Here is a 9898-nt window from a genome sequence, read left to right as displayed (position 1 = left end):
AAACTGTGGTCAATGACATGAGACAAAGTATATGTGAACTGCTGTATGGAAAGTGAATTTGCTCTGTAAATCTTCACCCAAATAAAAATAAATAAATAAAAGAATGTTGATGGGTAAAAAAAAAAAAAACTCAAAATCATTTGGAGAAATAAAAAGGGGGGGGCAGGTTTGCTGGTCTGATTGAGCCTGGTGGAATCACTGAGACTATGGCCCTTAGCTGCCCTTTAGGTCTGGAATTGAACCCACACCTGTGGCTTCCAGCCAAACGAAAGACAGGCATATGAGTTGAATATGTACCTGAGGTAGATACACTCGTTGGAGAGAACAATCATGGGAGAAAGAAGGGCTGCTTATGCCCAGGGAGAAAGCTCAGGGGGCAGGAGCGCATGGAGGGATGGACACAGGGAAAAGGTAACTATCGGGAGGAAGTGGGAGGGTAGTTGTTGCATTGTGGTAAATTGTGGTCAATGTCATGTGACAAAGTGTATTTGAACTGCTGTATGGAAAGTGAATTTGCTCTGTAAATTTTTACCCAAATCACAATAAATAAATTTTTTTTAAAAATGAACTTGCTCTGTAAACTTTCACCCAAATCACAATTTAAATTTAAAAAAAAACCTGTTTGTAATTTCAGGAGGGCTCACAGACACTTGCAACCCACTTATGGGCTCCAGGTTCACAATGTTTGCTCTGGATGATGTCTCCATCAGGGACACCACACCAGTTCCAACTCCTCCTTCTCTCATTCCTCCTCCCACACAAAACACAAATATAAAACATGGCCTGGGCTGTAGCATATAACTTGACTATCCAAATGGGGATATTTTCTTTAATTAATTCCATTTTAGTAAGAGGTTTTCATTTGCCCACCCTTAGGCTAGAGGTGGCGCCAGGAGACCATATGGGAAAGAGGCCAGAGGAATTAGAGGAACACCTGGGAGTCTCAACAAGACTCTGACATTGCTAACATCTGTTCCTATTGTACACACAATGGAAAAGAGGAGAGATGTTGCCCCCGATGCCCAGCAAAGTTCTCCTAGAGGTCATTTTCTACCTGTACTTCATTCCTCTTCCAAGATCAGCAGCAGCAAACATTTACTGAGCTCCTACTACAGGCCTGCAAGAAGCTCTGGTAGCACAGTGCCTACGGCATCTGACTGCTAAACAGAAGGTTGGTGGTTCAAAGCCACCAGCCACTCCACAGCAGCAAGACTAGGCAATTTACTTCCATAAAGATTTACTGCCTTGGAAACCCAATGTGGGTCACTATGAGTGGGAACTGACTCAATGGCAGTGGGTTCGGTTAAGTTTTTGGACTACAAGCCTGCACTGTGCTGAGTGCTTAATAGTCACTTAAATCTTCACAACAACTCAATGAGCTTGAAATCATCACCATTTTGAAAATGAGGAAACTGAGGCAAAGAGGTTAGAGCACTTGCCAAGGTTACTATGCTAGTAACTGATGGAGCAATGACAAACCCAGATATTTGGGCTCCAGAGCCCATATTCCTAATCACACATTATACCTTTTTTTTAATTTTTTTAACATGGGTCTTACAAACAAACGAAAAATTGGGAAGAGAAAACTAATCCTGGGCCACTTAGTTGGCCAGTGGAGCAGCCAGGATATTTAAACCCTGACAAAATTCTCTCTGACTGCTGCCCACTCTCCCACTGAACAGATGAGGCTGACAGAAGGTCCTAGGGCAAGTAAGGGACAGAGGGACCTCCTCAGTCTATGCTCTAGTTCTCTGCAGAGCTCAAAGCAGTCTGGAGATTAAAGCTTCTGACAGAGCAGAGGCTAAGAAGACAGGGCCAGCAGCAGGTCAAGCCTGAACTCTGGCTACAACAGACCAAGAAACCAGAAGGCACTGACAGGCCCTCAGTGTACCTACACAACTGACAGGTGGTGGGGGTGGGAGGATGACCAGAGGACCTTGGGGGCCCAGACAGGCGTTGAAGCAGTCATGATCCTTTCCTGAGGGAAGAAGACCTTTGGTAAGTTCTATCACAAATGAGAGTATGTCCAGGCATCAGAGCCACTGGAAGAGAGAAAATAAAAAGGAAAGAAAGGAGTTGCAAATTAAAGACAGTAAAAGAGAACGGAAAGGCCATTTCCAGAGAGAAATACCAAGATAAAGTTTAAGTCCTAGATGTGCCACTGGGTCACTGTGAGATCTGGGCTTAGTTTTCTTATCTGTGAACTGGAGTTAGTGTTACCTGCTATGTTTTTAACTCATATAAGGACTTGAGCCAGTTCCTAAGCACAAAAACGAGTTCCTAAAAATACTGCTTTCAATATGTAAAATCCTGTACTAAGGATTCACATACATTAACTCTTTTGATTCTCACAAGCTTAAGAGGTATAATTAGCTGTTTACAGGTGAGAAAACTGAGGATCAGATTAGTTACGTAATCCTTTGTATCAGCTGATGGTCATGTACTATTAAGTAGAGGGGTGGAACCTGAACCAAGGTCTGTCTGATTGCAATGACTGTGCTATTCTCATAATACTACAGTGGGCTTTTACTGAGCAACAAATGGCACAGAATTCTGTAGCTAGATGAGATTACTGGGAACATCTATCCTGGGTCCTGCATTCTTTCACAGATAGCAAAATGGGAAACAATGGCAGCACTAGGACACCAGCCAGATTTCCCAACTCCCAGTCTGGGATAAGAAGCTCTGGTGGTGCTGTGGTTAAAGCATTAGGTTGCTAACCAAAAGGTTGGCGGTTCAAACATACTAGCTGCTCTGCAGGAGAAAAATGAGGCAGTTTGCTTCCATAAAGATTTACAGCCTTGGAAACCCTATGGGGCAATTTTACCCTGTCCTATAGGGTCACTATGAGTCAGAATTGACTCGATGGAGTAGGTTTGGTGGGTGGTGTTTTTTTTGAACCTAGGATCAATTATGGAGGTAGTACAAGGCTGTTATCTGTTTTTCAATTGTGATTTAGGTGAAAGTTTACAAAGAAAATTTGTTTTCCATTCAACAGTTCACATACATTTTTGTTTCATGACATTGACTGCAATCCTCATAATGCAACAGCTCTCTTCCCACTTTCTCCCTGTGGTTACCTTTTCCCTGTGCCCTTCTTTCCTATGTATTCCTGCCCTCTGAGCTATCTCCCTGATACTACTACTAGGGTGCTAATTAAAGCAACAAACCAAGAATAAAAGGCATCACACATGTTAGCATTAACTTTGTTAACCGCATACATTGTTTCTTTTCTCTACTTCTAGGGTTCACTCAAATACGGAACATCCCTTGGGCTGTCCTACAGAAACATAACAAATTTGAGTTCCACATACAGTATCTTTAATTAATACAATATATGCTCTGCTACTAAATTTCAAACATGATTAATTTTATTCATAGAAAAGAGTATTGCCAAGAGAAATCTCAGCCTCTTGGTCTACATCAGCAAGATGTCCAAGTCACAGGCCAAGAGCACCACGGATGAGAAAAGACTTTCATTCCCTAATCTAACCCTTACCTGACACCCAAAGCCTCTCTGTCACATCCCTTCTGACTGACTGCCCTCAGCCAGTCTGAAAAGCACAAGTGAGGAAGACTCAAGTTACAGCTCCCAGAGGGTGCTAGAACCAGGCCAGGTCATTCAACCAACACTTGCTAAGCATTCTCTATCACAAGTATTTACTACTTCCTAAGTAAAGAACAAAATCTGGTCCAAACCCTAAACGAAATGGATATAGGTAACCTGGTATATGAAATCAGAGAAAAATGAACTAGACAATCCAGGTCATCTGTGCCTGGAGACATTTTACTATGAAACACAAGTGGGCAGACAGGCTCAGGCAGATGGGCTGGATAACTCTAAATCTGTGATTGATAAGACAGGTCACCACCACAGGGAACTGACAACATCCCATACTTCACTGCTAAGCAGCCTGGGGACTTTCCAGGCCTCTGGTACTCTCATTTTTCTTTGTGTGTGTGTGTGCATATATGTGCACATATATGCCCATGCACATATGGGTAAGCAAGTTCTAAGACTCAGCTGTCCCATGGGAAATATGGAAGGGAAAAATTTCTACAAAAAGGAAAAACCAGGCTCTACTGAGATGTGAACAAAATGACTAGAAGAAAAAGGCACTCTGGGGCACAGGTCAATTGAGAGAGAAAGAGATGGTGATAACCTGTCTTACAATTGCCAGGGTAGCTGAAGGGGCCCAGAGGAGGTACCTGGTGATAACAGGAAGAAAGGCACTCAGGGAGGGCCAGAGCAAGGCCAATGGCTAGATGTGGAAGGAAGAGAGGTAGAAAGTTCTCGTAGAGGAGGACTTGAGGCAGTGGGGCTAGAGAGGCAAGGTGAAGCGAGCTGGTGGGAAGTCTTGAACAACAGGCAGTTTCTCTGGAGAAGCCTGGTGGGAAAGTAGAGATCAGTCCAGTCCAAGGGCAATAGGATGAGAAGTCATTTGGTGGGCTCCCTTGTCACCCTTGAGAACTGGTTACTACATGGATCACTAGAAGGTAAACTCCATGAAGGCAGAGATTTTTGTCACTATTATATTCTCAGGGCTGCAAATAATAGTCACTCAGTAACTATAACTATTTGTTCAATGAATGAGTCATGGAGAGATACAACATCTTAGTCCAACTTGAGCTCAAGTGCAGTTGGCTAAAGGCAGGTGTTTGCAATGGAAAAAGGAAAGAATTTCAAATACTAATTACTTGTGGCTGAATCATTCACTGATCAAGAATGCAAGAGTCATCCTCACAGTGTCCAGTGAATCAGCACTATGGGCTCCAAAGCACAGGTAAGAAAATGGAAGACGACTTCCCTACTTAAAAAAAAAAAAAAAAAAAAAAAGTGGGTCCAGGTATCCCAGCCCAAAGCTGGGCACTGCAGTCCAAGCCAACTTGCTCTTTTCTTGGTTCTTATTTCACATTACTCCATAAGGGAAGGCATGGTCATTGGGAGTGAAAACCAATACTGGCCATTATGAAAGGTTCTGTCAAAACCCTGTTGTTGTTATTATGTGCCGTCGAGTCGGGCCCAACTCATAGTGACCCCTCCTTGGGTTTCCGAGGCAGTATCACTACGGAAGTAGATTGCCCAACCTTCCTAGCTCTCACAAAAAAATACATAAATAAACCTTTTGCCTGGAAAATTCCTATTCATCTTTCAAAACCTACCCCCTTTAGCAAGCCTCCCCTGATGGCGCCTCCTTAGACTGGTACTTCTGTACACATACTTCTTCTCTTAAAATGATCTCACCACTATATTTTAAATTTCCCCTACTAGTTATGAATCCCTGGGAGTCTCTTATTCTTCTATATCACTAGGGCTTAGTACAGGGCTCAAAAGGTTGACTACAACTCATTTTTTTACCCTGCTATCCTAAATTAAATTCTACCTCTTAGTGTCTCTTAACGACTCGACAGCACCTAACAACAACAACTCTTAGTGTCTCAGATTCCTGCACCTCAGAGAGAAGGACCAGAGTACCAGTGGCAGAAGGCAGAGCCAGGGCTCTAGGGCTGGGGAAGGATGTGCAGGTCAGGAACAGTTTCCAGGCAGCAATGGCTTAAGAGTCTCCTCTGCAGGAAAGGAAGGGAGTTCCAGGGTTCCCTGAGAGGGGTGGCCATTAATGAGACCAATCTACCCAGAGACTGCTGTTTCTTTTCAGTGGGTTCATACAAATACATGCCACAGTCTTAACTATCAAAAGGAAATAATCTTTCCCAATCCCAAAGAAGAGAAAACAAAGAAAAAGAGCTAATGTCTAGGAAATTAATTGTTTCTTGAACACTGGATACCACCACAGGCTAAATGGTAACTCCTCTCATAGGGGCCTAGGAGCTCCCAGGAAAGTAAATCACTGCTCACATAATACCTTGTTAACTAGCAATGAGGACCAGAGCAGCAAAGGTTAAGTTCAAACAAAAATATCTCCTGGGAGTTTCTACGTGAAGATTTTATCCATTTGACTTCCACATTCATGGTCACCATCTCTGACCTGTCCCTCTGAACTGTCATTCATTCATTTGAGAAACATTCCTAAAAGCCAGCTATGCAGAGGGTAGTGTGCTAGGCTGGGAGAAACAAGGAGCTGCCTCTCAGGAAACTTAAAACTGAATAGGAGAAATGTAAAATAAACTTAGCACACATAACTGTCACCAGGAAAAGGATGAAAACAGTTACAAAAGAAAGATTAACTCAGATGAAAGGGTTAAAGAAGGTTTCCTGGAAGAGACAACTTAAGCTGGGCCTTGAAAGATGGACAACCAATACAGGTATCCTTCACTTTTCAAAAGTTCACTTTACACCACTTTGCTTTTACAAAAGCCCTACATTAGTACTTGTTTTTGCTAACTTAAAGAAATCCAAAGAGAATTCACTTTACGAAAAAAGGTCAAAGGGGAAACTGGTGTTCAGCATTTGTTTTGTAAACCATTAAAGAGGCAGTGTGCACCAAAAGCAGCTACAATGGACTCACCAAGCTCCTTCCCCAGGAACTACATTTAACATCTCAGCATCAAGCTGCCATAGCTTTGAACTGTGTCTGCAGACACCGTATGTTAGTGTTATTTTAGGTTTTATGCGTTATTTGGTATGATTCAGTAGGTTATTTTCTGGGTCTGGAAATGCTCAAAATCTTTCCCATATAAATTAAAAGTAACTGCTTCTTTAACCATTTCAGCTTACAAAAGGTGATAAAGGAATGCTCTACTTTCAGATCAGGAGAAACTTGTGTAAAGAAATTAAGAAAATCTCATCCCCACCCTACAAGGCAAAGTTGAGAGCCCTTCTAGGCAGTAAGAATTCCATGAACAAAGGCACTGAAGGGGGAAGACAGAGCTTATTAAGGGAACAGCAAGTGGCAATGAAGAGAATGTGGGCCACCCGTATCAGAAGCACAGAAAAAAAAAAACCATTGCCATTAAGTCAATTCTAACTCATGGTGACCCCACTAAAGTAGAGGGTTTCCAAGGCTGTAATCTTTATGGACGTAGACTGCCACATCCTTCCCCCACAGAATGGCTAGTGGGTTTGAACCTTTTAGTGGGTTTAACCTTTTAGTTAGCAGCTGAGTGATTAACCACTGTGCCATCAGGGCTCCTTTCAGAAGCACAGAGTAGGGCATACCAAAAAACCAAACCACTGCCACCGAGCTGACTCCAATTCATAGCGACTCTGCAGAACAGAGCAGAACTGCCCCCTAAAATTTCCAAGGCTGTAAATCTTTACGAAAGCAGACTGCCTCATCTTTCTCCCACAGAACAGCTGGTGGCTTAGCGGCCAAATGCCTTAGCCACTACACCACCAGAGCTCCTGCAGGGCAAACAGGGCCTAAATGAAACTCAGGGAGAACTCAGAACGGTGCAGAAAACAGAATTATTTTGTTGTATTTTAGAAAAATTTATCTTATTGTATTTGTATGAAAAAACAGCTGGAGAAGAGACCAAAGTCTGTAAAAATTTACATAATTCTGAAATTAGTCTAATTTCCTGGTTTTACAGATGAGGAAACAGGCCTAAAGAGGCTAAAGGATTAACTCAAATACAAATTCTTAGTGGCAATGCAAAGATGGCTTCTTGGGAAACCACATCCAAATCCATTTTCTTTCTACTACTTCTTTTCTCAAGCACCCAATGACCACAACCTAAATTGTCTGAGGCTGCTGCACTATCACCAGAAGTCTACCCACCTGCAACACTCTCCTGGTTGTTCCCCTTCACTTCAGCTCTGGCCTTCAATGCTACCAGGTGGCCCTTCCCAAACCATCCATGGTCATTCTCTGAGGTACCTGATACTCAATCATCACACCTGATCTCTCCACAGCAGAGGTCTCAGCTAACACCAGACCACCCTGTCTATCCTGCCCAACAATGGTTGGTAATGTGTCTCTGGGAGGTACAACATCATTTGTATTTTTTTGGCAGTTAATGGAAAACAGTAACCTGTTGCCTTAGAGTCAACTCCTACTCATGGCAACCCATGTGTCAGAGAAGAACTGTGCTCCATAGGGTTTTCAATGGCTGATTTCTAGAAAGCAGGTTGCCAACTCTTTCTTCCGAGGTGCCTCTGGGTAGACTCCAACCTCTAACTTTAAGGTTAGCAGCTGAACACACTGTCTGCACCCAGAAAACACAGTTAACACTCCCAAAACTGACAAGTAATTACATCTTTTGGTACAAAAGGCCTTCTGAATAAGTTCTTTCTGAGAAGACCCAACAAAATTGCAGCAAGTGTTGGAGAGACCTCTACCGCGGGGATTAGGCATCCCTCTGGATGTGAAGTCACGGGGGCTCTTGTCTTAATGACACCTTAAGTCGTCCTCAGCGTCAGTCCCAGACGAGTCAAAGACTAACAGCGTATAGAGGACCTGGCAAAACTGACCAACTCGGACAGTAAAGGCCGCCCCCGACCCCGAGAGGCGGTCGTGGCGTGGAGGAAGGGCGGAGCAAAACCGAGTCCAGAGCGTCACACCGAGGAAGTGTGGTGCCTCGGGGAGAAGCGCACCCAGGGAAGGGAAACGGGTTTCAACGAGGATGCGGGTGCTAGCCCGGACGGAGGGGTCCAGCGAGGGGGAGAAGGGGGAAGGCTGTGCGAAGTCGGCAGAGGCCCTGCCTGGCCTCAGTCAACCCTGCGACGGGACGGGGACCGGGAATATGATGGACGCACTGGGGGCGTCACGCGCTGGCAGACGACTGGGATGCGCCCGGGGGTGGCGGAGGGAGAAGCGCTCTCACCTTCTTCACGGCGGTTTGGAAGTGGAAGTCACCAGCCTCCTTCAAGTCCAGCCAGATCATAGGCATTCGGGGAACGGCCTCCATGGCGGCTGCTGCCCCCTGGCCACCCACCCGGCCGCTCCCCCAGCTGCTTTGGCGGCTATCTCAGCTGCGCGCCCCGCCCCGCCCCTCCATGCCGGAAGTCACTCGTCACGCGGAACAAAAAATGTCCCTATGGCCCACCAAGAGATGAGGTCCTGGCTCCGCCCATGTAGCCTTTGCGCGTGTCCAGTCGCCTTTGCGCATGCTCAGTCTCCAATGCGCATGCTCACTCTTCTTCCCGTGGAGGGTTGGGGGAAGCTCATGCCTGAGGCGAAGGAGTTTCTGGGAATAGTAGTCTTCCTTCACTAAACTGTGAGGTCGGGTGCAAGCCTGTTTTCCCCTCCTCGGGCTAAACAGACCCAGTGGCACTCCTCCCTCAGTGGAAGGGCATTAGAGAACCTACCAGTAAATGTGTAATCCCAAGTGATGTAGAAGGCGGGGAGAACTGGTGCGGGTGCAGTGATAGGGATAACATTTCCCTACGGGAGGGACATGAAAACTGACCGCTGAGGGAGGCTACTGAAGGGACGCCAGGCCTAGAAGGAGGGGGCCAGAGCAAAGGAGAGAGCTAGGAGGTTTCATTCCAAGGGCTGCGAAGGCTCTCGAGCTTTGGAGGAGGGGAGAGACCGATAGAAGATTGCCACACTCAGCCCAGCCTGGTCTCTGCTTAAGAGAGACGGGAGCGTTCACATGTGATGGTGGGGCAGGAGCCCCTAGGTGCAGTGTAAAGCCAAAAAGGGAGGCTCAGAGCAATATGAGTAGATGGTGTGGGAATGAGTATGTAGGGCTACATGAGTACTTAGGAACATACAGACTGGAAGGGGACCTGTAGAGCACACTTTATTCTGGGTAAAAAAATTTTTAATCATATGCATCACCTAGGGGCCCTGGTGGTGCAGTGGTTAAGGTGCTTGACTGCCAAAAGATCTGGGGTTCTTACTCACCAAGGGCTTCGCGGGAGAAAGATGTAGTAGTGTGCTTCCGTAAAGATTCCGGGGGGCGGGGGGAACCTCACTGCGGTCCAGTCGACCCTGACTCAGCAACCCCTCCTTGGGTTTCCGAGGTGGTATCACTACAGAAGTAGATTGCCCAA

The 9898-nt window shown here is 45.4% G+C and overlaps 1 protein-coding gene across 1 annotated transcript in view; it reads right to left on the bottom strand.

Annotated features, from left to right (window-relative positions):
* The window catches only part of PTPN23 (protein tyrosine phosphatase non-receptor type 23), a 59244-nt gene extending 50436 nt beyond the window's left edge, over nt 1-8808 (bottom strand). Inside the window, exon 1 of the mRNA XM_007951760.2 lies at nt 8725-8808. Coding sequence (XP_007949951.1) covers nt 8725-8808 — 84 coding nt within the window. The remainder of the gene's footprint in view (nt 1-8724) is intronic.
* Between the last annotated feature and the right edge of the window lie 1090 nt (nt 8809-9898).

This window comes from Orycteropus afer, unplaced genomic scaffold, assembly GCF_000298275.1.
Source record: "Orycteropus afer afer isolate SDZICR_OR568_19922 unplaced genomic scaffold, OryAfe1.0 scaffold00311, whole genome shotgun sequence".
Classification (NCBI taxonomy): domain Eukaryota; kingdom Metazoa; phylum Chordata; class Mammalia; order Tubulidentata; family Orycteropodidae; genus Orycteropus; species Orycteropus afer.
The sequence above is the reverse complement of the archived record's forward strand: the minus strand, read 5'-3'. Positions and strand labels throughout refer to the sequence as shown.